The 12,867-nt window shown below is 46.1% G+C and overlaps 1 protein-coding gene across 1 annotated transcript in view; it reads left to right on the top strand.

Moving 5' to 3' along the window:
• The window catches only part of LOC140907236 (scavenger receptor cysteine-rich type 1 protein M130), a 71,735-nt gene extending 64,433 nt beyond the window's left edge, over positions 1–7,302 (top strand). Inside the window, exons 12-16 of the mRNA XM_073332754.2 lie at positions 2,306–2,401; positions 3,328–3,399; positions 4,470–4,559; positions 5,797–5,949; positions 6,892–7,302. Coding sequence (XP_073188855.1) covers positions 2,306–2,401; positions 3,328–3,399; positions 4,470–4,559; positions 5,797–5,949; positions 6,892–7,016 — 536 coding nt within the window. The 3' untranslated portion in view covers positions 7,017–7,302. The remainder of the gene's footprint in view (positions 1–2,305; positions 2,402–3,327; positions 3,400–4,469; positions 4,560–5,796; positions 5,950–6,891) is intronic.
• The last annotated feature ends 5,565 nt before the right edge of the window (positions 7,303–12,867 follow it).

Raw genomic sequence — 12,867 nt, 5'->3', positions numbered from 1 at the left:
GGAGGGTACGAGGAAGGAGAAATGCTGCAAAAGAGCTTGGGTGATTATGGCCAAAGAGATCAGACAGTTCTACTAGGCATTTAGGGCATATCTACACTGCAATGAGAGGTGTGATCGCAGCACATGTAGAAATACCCAAGATAGCTTTTACCTAGCTCGGTGAAAGCTAGCTGGCATAACAACAGCAGTGTAGTTGCGTCAGCATGGCTGTGACGTGGGCTAGCCACTGGAGCGTGCACCCAGGCTCCTAGGCGAGGCTGTACACGGCAGGTTAGCCTGTGCTGCTGCGTGTGCTGACACAGCTACGTGGCTAGCTCGATCAAAGCCAGCTCAGATGTGTTTATGCATGCTGCAATCACTCCTCCAGATTGCAGTGTAGATTTACCCTTATATAAGAACCGCTATAGTGGGTCAGACCAAAAGTCCATCTAGTCCAGTATCCTGTCTTCCAGCAGTGGCCAATGCCAGGCACTTCAGAGGGAATGAACAGAACAGGTAATCATCAAGTGATCCACCCACTGTCGCCCATTCCCAGCTTCTGGCAAACAGAGGCTAAGGACACCATCCCTGCCCGTCCTGGCTAATAGCCATTGCTGGACCTATCCTCCATGAATTTATCTAGTTCTTTTTTGAACCCTGTTATACTCTTGTCCTTCACAACATCCTCTGGGAAAGAGTTCCACAGGCATTGACTGTGTGTTGTGTGAAGAAATACTTCCTTTTGTTTGTTTTAACCCTGCTGCCTATTAATTTCATTTGGTGACCCCGAGTTCTTGTGTTATGAGAAGGAGTAAATAACACTTCCTTATTCACTTTCTCCACACTAGTCACGATTTTATAGTTTAATATCCCCCCTTAATCATCTCTTTTCCAAGCTGAAAAGTCCCAGTTTTATTAATCTCTCCTCATATGGCAGCTGTTCCATACCCCTAACCATTTTTGTTGCCCTTTTCTGAACGTTTTCCAATTTCAATACGTCTTTTTTGAGATGGGGTCACCACATTTACACGCAGTATTCAAGATGTTGCATTTATCAACATTGAATTTCATCTCCCATTGTGTTGCCCAGTCACGCAATTTTGTGAGACCCCAGTGTATTTTTCGCAGTCTGCTTTGGACTTAACTATCTTGACTAGTTTTGTATCATCGGCAAATTTTGCCACCTCCCTGTTTACCCCTTTTTCCAGAGCATTTATGAATATGTTGATCAGCACTAGTCCCAGTACAGACCTCTGGGAGTCACAACTATTTACCTCTCTCTGTTCTGAAAACTGACCCTTTATTTTTTCCCCTTTTTTCCCTATCTTTTATTCAGTCACTGATCCATGAGAGGACCTTCCCCCTTATCCCATGACAGATTACTTTTCTTAAGAGCCTTTGGTGAGGGACCTTGTCAAAGGCTTTCTGAAAATCTAAGTACACTATATCCACTGGATCCCCCTCGTCCACATGCTTGTTGACCCCCTCAGCGAATCCAAAAGGATTGGTGAGGCACGATTTCCCTTGACAACAACCACGTTGACTCTTCCCCAACAAATCATGTTCATCTATGTGTCTGATCATTCTGTTTTTTACTGTAGTTTAAACGAATTTGCCTGGTTCTGTAGTTTGGGTTACTGGCCTGTAATTGCTGGGATTGCTTCTTGAGCCTTTTTAAAAAATTGGCATCATATTAGCTATCCTCCAGTCTTCTGGTACAGAAGGTGATTTAAATGATAGGTTACAGACTACAGTTAGTAGTTCTACAATTTCACATTTGAGTTCCTTCAGAGCTCTTGGGTGAAAACCATCTGGTCCTGGTGACTTATTACTGTTTACTTCATCAATTTGTTCCAGAACTTCCTCTCATGACACCTCAGTCTGGGACAGTTCCTCAAAGTCGTCACCTAAAAAGATATGTAGATAGTACTTTCCATTTTTAAAGCACTGCACAGATATTAGCTAATTATTCCCCACACAGTCTCTAGGCAGTACATATACTATTTTTCCCATAGGTGTGAGCACCAGGATAGGAGAGGAATGATTTTGGGTGGTAGTAGGAATAATAGGATACATTTATGAAGGGACCATTAAGGTTGAATATCAAGATAAACTTAATGACAGTGAAATAGCCAATAGAACAAATATGACAGGGACATGGTCCCTGTCACCTGGAATGCTGAAATCTAAACTGGAGAGAGCAGTGGGAATGTGCTGTAGGAACCAATCCTGCACTGGAGTCGGGGGGGCAGGGGCTGGATGATCTCATAGGGTTTCCCATCCCTAGCTTCTCTGACCCTGTGCAAACTCTGCCCTTTGTTTTCAGGCTCCAGAAGATCCTTGGACCCTTTCTCTGAGGCCGTGTACGAGGAGATCAATTATAACCTGATGAGAAAGAAGCAGGAAATGTTTGATTGCTCAGGTCTGTGTGTGTCATTCCTAACAGGGAGAAAATCTCTAATGCACTCTGCCTTCTAAAGCTCTCACTTAGAACTAAATCTCTGAAGCCTTCAAGCCTGTGAGTCCTGGATGGCTGCAGATGCTGGGTCTGTGAAGAGACCACTCAGTTACTGGACTGAGATGAATGAGTTAGCAGACTCTGCTAGCCCCATTCTGAGGACAGTCAGGCCCATCTGTACATCCTGCAGCCGTAGGGGGTAATTAGTTTTGGGTCAGGAAAGTGACTGTTCTCGTCATTTTGACTGAATGTCAATCAGGGGGAAGATGCACATTCTCCTCTCTGCTAATGGTGGGGGTTGGTCACAGACTCTGATCATGGGAGGGGTGTTGTCTTATCTGGCAAAAAGTCGGGGGAGGGGGAGTATCTTGCACAACAAAATGGGAGTCATGTCCGTGGCTGAGGAGATCTAGACCAGCAGCCTTAGCCATAATTTTCTGCTGGATTAGGCCATGAAGCAGCAACATTCAGGAGGAGAAGATAAACATTCCTCTCTAAAGAGATTCTTACACCCTGAGTGTGACTCAAAACAGGCTCCCCAGTTCTTGAGAAGGATTTGAATGAAACCCACAGGAGGGGATGCCATGGTAAAAGGCTCACTCAGTTCCTGCCTCACCTCATGAGGTCAATATGGCTGTTCCCAGCATCTTCCCAGTCTGAATTATCCACCCCAAAGCCTCATTTACTACAAAAAAACTGATATTTAGCTTAGAAAGTCTGTGTCAGCCTCTCACCACTCAGTCGCTGTGAATTCAGCATCTTCTCTTGAAGAAGCAATATAGTGAGACCATAAATCTTGCTCCAGGACCCGGATGCATTGCCCATCAGCCAGTTTCGCTGCTCTCACTGTGATAACATCCCATTTACCCTTTCTCCAGTTTCCTATTCAGATGACTCAGTGACAAAGCTGCAGTATTACACCGGGGACAGCGAGGGGGAAAATGATCCTGGATCAAAGCAAGGTAACAAGGATGGGGGTGGACACAGAGACACACAAAAGATTTCTGTCCAGCTCTTGATGGAAATGTGAACAAATCCTGACCCTTTCTGTGTGTGGTTGACTGTGCTCTCTCCCAGGGGAGGAGCTGCAGGGAACCTGGCAGAGAAATATTCACACTGTATGAAAGAATCTGACTTCCACAGCTGACACTTGTCACTGTACAACCCCTGATCTATGCCCCATGACCTTAGCCCCCTGCCTCCTCGACAGGAGCATATAGCCGAATTCACGATCCAGCCCATATAATGTAAGGACTTTAAACCATGTCTTTATAGAGTTCAGTTGAATTCACAATGGTCAGCTCTGATGTGGCAGCTACTATCTCCCAGCAGCCTGTGATGGGATGTTAGATGGGGTGGGATCTGAGTTACTACAGAGAATTCTTTCCTGGGTATCTGACTGGTGAATCTTGCCCAACTGCTCAGGGTTCAGCTGATTGCCATATTTGGAGTCGGAAAAGAATTTTCCTCCAGGGCAGATTGGAAGAGGCCCTGGAGGTTTTTTGCCTTCCTCTGCAGCACGGGGCATGGGTCACTTGCTGGAGGATTCTGTGCTCCTTGAAGTCTTTAAACCATGATTTGAGGACTTCAGTAGCTCAGACATAGGTGAGAGGTTTATAGCAGGAGTGGGTGGGTGAGATTCTGTGGCCTGCGTTGTGCAGGAGGTCAGACTAGATGATCATAATGGTCCCTTCTGACCTTAATATCCATGAATCTATGAAACAGGTCCAGGGTTAGCTCAATACCAGCATAGATCCTGATCTCATTGAAGGGCATGACAAAGTTGGTATTGGATGCTGTGTGGGGCAGGGCTGGGCCTTAGTTATTTTTGAGGAAATAAAGGTGGCACAATTATTGTTTGAGAGAATGTCCATGACTCTCCCTTTTCCCCTGGGTCACCCTGTGACTTCCCCTCCAGACTCTATGATGAAAAGCCCAAACTCAAAAACAACAGGCCTTTAATGGGGAACTAAAACCTGCTGGGGAAATGGGTGTGTTCAGGGGAAGCTGACCGTGACGTTTGCTGTTCTAGAGGGAGCTTCCCCAGCGGGGTCTCAGTTGGATTACGATAATGTGGAGGAGCCTGCCTTGAGAAACGTCCTCCAGACTCCAGACAGCCGAGGTGAGCAATGATGAATCTGCCTCCTGGAAGCCACATTACCCCTTGGCTACTGCTGCTCCACCCCCTTCATTTCCTAATCTGCCCTTTGATCCTGAGCTCAGGGCTGGGAAGAATTAACCCAAAGTAGCCTGGCTGGAGCCAGGGAAGGGCTGTCAGGGTTCCCTCCCCACTCTGAACTCTAGGGTACAGATGTGGGGACCCGCATGAAAGACCCCCAAAGCTTATTTTTACCAGCTTAGGATAAAAACTTTCCCAAGGCACCAATTGCATCTTGTCCTTGAACAGTGTGCTGCCACCACCAAGTGATTTAGACAAAGACCAGGGAAAGGAGCACTTGGCGTTCCTATTTCCCAAAATATCCCCCCAAGCCCTTACACCCCCTTTCCTGGGGAGGCTTGAGAATAAACAAGATGAGCACAAACCAGCCTTGAATTTTTAAGACCCCCAAACCCCAATCAGATTCTTAAAAATAACCCCAGAACTTTATTAGAAGAACAAAAAAAGATAATAGAACAACTCTGTAAGATCAGAGTGGAAGATAATCTTACAGGCAGTCAGATTCAAAACATAGAGAATCCCTTTTGGCAAAACCTTAAGTTACAAAAAGACACAAAAACAGGAATACACATTTCCTCCAGCACAGCAAATTTCACAAGCCAAAACAAAGAAAACCCAACGCATTTTCTCGCTAGATTACTTGCTAACTTTACAGGAGTTGGAGAGCTTGCATCCTTGATCTGTTCCCAGCAAAGGTATCACACGGACAGACAAAAGCCTTTCCCCCCCCGGTCCAGATTTGAAAGTATCTTGTCCCCTCATTGGCCATTTTGGGTTAGGTGCCAGCCAGGTTACCTGAGCTTCTTAACCCTTTACAGGTAAAAGGACTTTGCCTCTGTCCAGGAGGGATTTTATAGCACTGAATACAGAAAGGTGATTACCCTTCCCTTTAAGTTTATGACAAGGGCATTCCACAATTAACAGCTCCCCTCATTGTTGCCTTAAGGAGCCACGTCTTTGTTATTTTTATGTTTCCTGTTTGCTTCCCCTCCAATGGCCTCCTTTGTTTTGCCCTGTGCAGTCTGGCAGGATAATATCAAACAGCTAAACTGAGGTGTATGTGGCATTCATAAGAAATAATACACACAAGTCCCTCCTTTGCCACACCTGGCATGTAGCTTATTTCTCTATTCAGTGGAAAGCCTCGTCTCATTACCATTAATTCCCATCATTATTTCAGAGGTCCCTGCCCTGCCTGGAGATGACCCAGGGGACGGTTATGATGATGTCAGAGAAATTTCTGACCCTGAAGATGACCCTGGTTCTGGACCGAGTGCCCAGGAAGTCACGGGAGCCCATGGGGAAAGTGTCAAGAACAGGGATTCACGGACAGGTGAGTGGAGTGTGGAGAACTCACCTGGAAGAGCCTTTACTGACCACTAGAGGTCACTGTCACTGCACTGAAATACAGTTATTGGTGAACTCTCAGGTGTGTCCCCGCCCTGACTTCTGCTAAACAGAGTTAAATGGATTGAAATCAAGACAGAGAGAAGATTTCCTAGATAAGGTCCCTGCTCCTACAAATACTAGATCTGTCAGTCTACTCACATGAATACTCTCTCTGACTTCAGTGGGACTGTCCAAATCATCAAAGTTACATGGGCCCATTGGCAGGATCAGGGCCAAAGTGCCCTTCCCCAAACCAGGTGTCAGTGCCCTGGATGGTAATGGGAAGAGCAGGTCCCTGGGGTGGGGTTAGTTAGCGGCCTGGCTTTGAAATCACTCTCTTCAATATGTAAATGTCCCCATTAGCACAGGATCAGAGCTGGGACCCAGGACTGAGCTCCCACTTTGCACCTCAAAGGAAACTGGGATGAAATGTGCATTTCTTTGGTCTTGATGGGAATAACGTGTGAATGAGCATTGTGTGGGTGGGTGAGATCTGTGATGTCCAGGCAAGTCCCATGGGCTAGGGTCCCCACCCTGCTCCAGCCAACAGATGTCTGCTGGCGTGTGGTCCCTTAGGGACTATATCAGCTGTCAGGAGTTACAGCAGCTCCCAGTGGCCTATCAGGGAGTCGTCACCAGCTCACTGCCATCCCCACATTTCTCCTGCACCAGGGAGGTCTCAGAAGAGAGAGAATCCGCTCCCACATGTTTTCTTTGAAGAACAGAGAGAGAGATAATGGTTTAAACATGTCAGAGGCCCACTAAGAGGAACTGTGGATGGGGGCTGATTCACAGCCCATGCTGTATGTTGCCCATCCATTATGTGAGTGCACATGAGTGGAGAATGAATACATTGACTGTAATGTGACTTGCTTGCTATTTTCAGGCTGGAGTCTGCACTCGCTAAGAAGTGAAGGGGCCTCTGGGGCTGAGAGGGAAGCCCTGTCCCCATCTTCTCATGACCCAGGTTATGATGACGTTGATGATGGCGTCTCTGAGACATCAATATAAGAATGGCTGGGTTCAGATCAAATATCCTGTGAGGATGTAAATGCTGTATGGTTAGACTCTTTCTGTCCCAAATGCTCATTGACCCAACGGGGTATTGGAGACAATCCCTGCCTGGGAACTGCTTCAATTAGCTTTTTGATTTCAGTTTTGTTTAGATGCAAGAAATAAGTCTGACTGAGACAGGGGCTGTGATTTCCCCTCTAATTTCCCATTGATCAGACAGTCTGGAACTTCCCTGCTTTTTTGTCCCTAACACTTCTTCATTGTGAATTTTTGCTTTTTCTTATTAAACCCTTTTTGAAGATCTGTTCCTGGGCTGATGTTTCTCTCATGAGGTGTGTTGGGTGGTTCCACGTGGACCAGCAGGGAGAGAAATGGAGACTGATGTGACGGGTTTGGTCACAGAGACCCCCTTGGGACTGTCACCTGACGTGCTGAGACTACCTCTGAGCCCGTTTTCTCTGCCAGTTTGGGACTCCAGAACCCTGCGTTGTTGAGCCAGACACACTTGCCTGCGATAATAGTCTCAGGTCTGATCCACGCCCCCAAAGTTGCAGACTTTAACCAAAAACTGCTCAGCAGGTCTCCTATCTCCAGCACCCAGACACCCAGCTTCCAATGGGATCCAAACCCCAAATAAATCCATGTTACTCTGTATAAAGCTTATACAGGGTAAACTCATAAATTGTTCACCCTCTATATCACTGATAGAGAGATATGCACAGTTGTTTGTTCCTCCAGGTATTAATCACTTAGTCTGGGTTCAATAATAAAGAAAAGTGATTTTATTAAGAACAAAAAGTAGGATTTCAGTGGTTTCAAGTAATGACAGACAGAACAAAGTAAGTTACCAAGCACAATAAAGCAAAAACACACAAGTCCAGCCTAATACATTAAGAAACTGATTACAGGTAAAATCTCACCCTCAGAGATATGCTAATAAGCTTCTTTCACAAACTAGGCTCCTTACTAGTCTGGGCTCAATCCTTTCCCCTGGTACAGACTTGTTAGTTCCAGCAGACATCTTAGGTGGAAAGCAGGGGTGTTCTCATGACTGGCAGCCTCCTTTGTTTTGTTCCACCCTCTTTTATAGCTTTGGCACAAGGCTGGAATCTTTTCTCTCTCTGGGTCCCCACCCCTCCTTCTAATTGGAAAAGCCCCAGGTTTAAAATGTATTCCAGTGTCAGGTGACATGCTCACATGTCCTGTGAGACCCCAGCCTCCATTCTTCCTTCGCTGGTTCCGAGGAACACAGGAAGGCTTGCAGGTCAATAAACCATTTACAACCAATTGTCCTAGTCAATGGGAGCCATCAAGATTCTAAGCCATCATTAATAGCCCACACTTTGGGGTCCAGAGTCTCGGATCAACCACCAAGAAAACTGTCTCCTGAACAAACAAAGCTTCTCCTGGCAGGAGACAGCTCCACTGCGCCTGAGGGACAATGCTGATCAATGCAGGCCATGGAATGGGAAGGAATCTTTCATTTGTCAAAGGCCCAAATGCTGAAGACTCCGATCCTCAGAGGCATTTAAACCCCCCTAATGTCCATTGATTTCAATGGAGCTTAAATACCTCTGCAGATCTCGGCCTTAGTGGCTTGAAGATAAAGACTGAGACCTTCCATGAAACATGATATTCTAAGCGAAGGTTGAAATGCTTTGTTTAGATAAGGTTAGATTTGTTCACCTTTGTTTAAAGAAGGCATCTTTGTACCGTTTTGACTCTTATGTTGCATGGTGCATTGTGGGTGTGGCACATGGTGGCAGTGTGTGATGGTATCCACGTGGTGGTGTGTTATGTGATTTCTACAGAGTGTGTGGTGGTTGGATGTTGCATGTGATGGTGTGTATATTATGTGGGGGAGTGATGCGTTGGAGTTGTATGTTGTTTATGTGCTGGGTGGGGTGTGAATGATGTGTGGTAAAGGATTGTGTTGGGCATGTGGATGTGACTGTGGATGTGATGTGTGGGTGCTATGATACAATTTAAAAGTCAAAAAGATAAAGTCAAAATGAAACATTTTAATAATTTCCTCTCAGAAATATTCAGGAAATCTATACTTCCTACAGAATGTTTTGATTTTGTGGAATCAGCATTTTCTGATGGAAAAATATTCCAATAGGAAAAAATGCAACTATCTGTCCTGGTTCTCTTTCTAAAAGATACGCTTTAGGTCAACCAAAACTGTGGGCTTGATGTAGGAATTCCTGTGTGAAATGTGTGTTATTCAGGAGGTCAGATGAGCTGATCATAATGGTCCCTCCTAAGCTGTGAAAGTCAAATATGAATGCCTGATGTGAGATAACATAGCCAGATCCACCCACTTCCAACGATCCAGGGAACCCTACAACACCCCTCCACCAAAATAGTTCAGACAACTGTAGCAGTGTCACTAATGAAAGAGCAAGCAAATGGCAGAAGTCTGCAGGAGATTAAAACAGCCCTACTGGGTTTTGGTTACAGTATGATCACGTCCACTCCCTGAAGGTAATAGAAAGGGGATGTACTGGAAGCAAAAACATACAGAGGTAATTAAGCATCCTGGCTGATTTCTACAATATCTAGCAACTGACCCAGGACCGGATTAACTTTTTGTGGGCCCGGCACCAAACATATTTGTGGGCCCCCTGTGGAATGAAGAGGCCAGGGGCAAGAGCACAGCTGGCAGGGTGGATTTGATTTAAATCACGAGTCAGAAAGACTCAATTTAATCATGGTTTTCCACATAAAAGTGTATTCTTGTTGTTTGTTATAACCTTAATACATATTCTTCACAACTCAGAGATAGATGTAGGTTTCATTTTTAGAAGGTACACAGTATACATTTTTAAACTGTGATTTATTTTGAAAACTTTTCAGATTAGTTTTACAGCTATATCACAAAATGAATGAGTGTTTGGTTATTTCATTTCCCAAAGGTAACTGAAGCAGATATTTGTGAAGTTATTGGGAGGTGAACTATCTCCAATTCAACAGGTTAATCATTAATATCTGGAGGATTTTCTTGCCAGGCTGTATTAGGAGGAGAACATCACCAGACAGATATTTAAATTGTTTTATTTAACTAAAACAACAATGTTAAGTAAGTATTCTGGATATTTTTCTTCAACAAGAAACAGAATTGTTTAACAAAAAAGCATATGTCCCTCACTTCTCACCTTTTTCTCCAGACTTCTTTTCCTTGTCCAGATCTATTCCACCCCCAACAATCTTCTATTCATTGAACTTTTTGAAACTTTTCACTTTTAAAGACAGGTAAGGGGTTGACCCTGTGTACACAAATTTGCAGAGGGACAATAGGGTTGAGGTCTGTTATTTCCCACCTCTATATATTATTTATGTATTTATTTAAAACATTTTTGCTGTAAATAAGCATGTTACCTCTGGAGACACAAATCCACAGTCTGAGAACTGCAAAACTCAGCATCTCTGATGGTATCTTCTAGACTGAGCACTGAGTCCCATTGGGTAGATAGAAAAATTAACCTAAATAATCTATACAGAAGCCTGTGGAACCCCATCAGATTGGGTCCCTAATCCATGAACTATTAGAACTTATTTACAAAACTTTTCTTAAACATTACACGAATATATTGTCTCATACAATAGAATTAAAATTTATAATCCCAATTCCATGATGAGATATAATGTACCTTAATTAAAACTATCTTTAGCTATCTTTTCCTCAAAAATCCAATTAAAATAAAAAAAAATCTGATTATTTGATTTTTTTAAAAAGAAGTCATTGATTTTTATCCACCCTGACAGTTGGGCAGGGTGGGGGGAGGATTGGTCCCCAGCTGGAGCGAGGCAGGGACCAGGGTGCAAGATGAGCACAGCGGGGCATGTGGGGAGGATTAGTCCCTGTTGACTGGAGCAAGGCAGGGGCTGAGGGCAAAATCACAGCCGGGTGGGAGCTAGGATTGGTCCTTGGAGCAAGAGAGGGGCTGGGGGTAAACTGCAAGGGCAGCAGGGCAAACAGGATCCCCCCCACCCCTGCTCACAGAGAGTGATCTTTGGCCCTGGTTCTAGCCCATTCTCTTTGTCTCGCTCTGCAGCGAACTGAGGGTGGGGGTGCACTGAGCACAGGGCTGGGTGTGAAGGAGCAGGCTGGGGGTTGGGTTGCAGGGTCTGAACAGGAGCTAGAATGAGGGAGGGGGCTGAGGGTTGGGGCAGGAGGTTGGGGTGTGGAGCACTTACCTGGGGCAGCTCCCATTTGGTGGGAGGGGTGCAGATGGGTATGTGGGGGAAGGGTGCAGGAGCTCCAGTTTGGTGCTCAGCATGTGGGTGGGGATGTGTGTGGGGTGCAGGAGTCAGGACTGGGGACTGGGTGTGTGTGAGGGGGGTGCAGGAGTCAGGGCAGGGTATGTGTGGGGGGGGTGCAGGAGTCAGGGCAGGGGGCTGGGGTGTGGGCTGGGGTTGTGGGGGTGCTCCCAGCCCCCTGTGCTGAGCAGCTCATGGCAGGGGGCTGGAGGGGGTATGCCCCAATTCCACCCCCTTCCCCAAGGCCCCACCCCTGCCTCTTCTCCGCTTCCTCCCCCTCCCTGGCTCTGGCAAAGAGCTGATCGGCGGCAGGGAGAGGGACGGAAGTAGCGAGCTGGGGGAAGAGGCTGGGGAGGGGGGAGCTTGGTTGCTGGCAGAGCCTGCCATGTAGGAGAGAGCAGGAGTGTAGGAGTGTAGGGCGGAGAACAGTGGCTGGCCGGGGCCCCTTCGGAGCATGGACCCGGCGCCCTGGCACCAGTGGTGACATTGCTAAATTTGCTACTGAACTGAACGATCTAGGTACTCGTACGGCCCCGTCATTGTAATATCTCAGCCTCTCCCAGACATTCATCAATTTACCTCACATCATCCCGGTGAGTTACATAAGTGTCATTGTCCCCAGTGTACAGGTGGGGAGCTGAGGCACAGAGTGGTTAATAATGTAGCCACAGATAATGCTTTGGGATAACCCAGGCCAGTAAGGGCTTCAGACAACATCTGCCTTGCAACGCTGGCTGCCTTAAATGCGATATTGCTGTGGCTCACTACTGGCTGAGACCATTAATGCCTTGCTATGGAAGAGCACAGAGCCATCCTCACTCAAATGATCCATTGTTAGGCCCATGCCCAAGAAGCCATGACGTGAAGCTCTCATTGCCCTGCTTTTACTCTCCATGTTCTGGGTAATTTCACTGAGCAAATTGTGGAGAAGCTACTCTGATGTCACCTGAGGTCTCCTGCTGTACCTGAGTTATTTTAGTCAGGAGAAATCCTGGGCATGGGATGGAAACTGCTCTGATTTCATGAGTTGATGATCTCCTAGCCGTGCTGGCTCTCTTAGATCTGCCATCAACTTTTGACATTCTTGACTCTGATTTTGTGGCTTTGCCTGCATGTCATAGCTGGGGTGCAGGATACTGCCCTAAAATGACTCCATTCCTTCCTTCCACAGAGATCCCTGAGGGTCAAGGAAGACAGGGCAAGGAGAAACGTTAAAGTTTTCAGTTTTGTTGTTTTTGTCAAAAATTTGAATTTCAACATAACAAAAAGGGGAAAAAATGTCCAACAAAGGTTCATCACACTCTGCCCCTGTTCTTCTCCTAGCTCTGGTGCTGTGTAACTGCCCATCGACCCTGCAGGAGATCTTTTGTGCCCTTCTACGAGGCTCTGTTCTGTAACCGCTCATGTCCAGAGTCTCTTTGGCCTCTGGCGAATAGCGTGATGCAGGAGATGTCTTGGACCGTGGCACTATCAGAATGTTTCTTTTCCATCTCACATGAATGCCGCAGTCCCATACTCTAGCATTTTTTGTGGTCTTAGCTGAGAGCCAGCTGGCTCAGAATGGTGATACTGGTAGCTCAGGGAA

Source organism: Lepidochelys kempii, chromosome 1 (genome assembly GCF_965140285.1).
Source record: "Lepidochelys kempii isolate rLepKem1 chromosome 1, rLepKem1.hap1, whole genome shotgun sequence".
NCBI classification, from domain to species: Eukaryota; Metazoa; Chordata; order Testudines; family Cheloniidae; genus Lepidochelys; species Lepidochelys kempii.
Note: the sequence above shows the minus strand (reverse complement) of the source record. Positions and strands in the feature narration are given on the sequence as shown.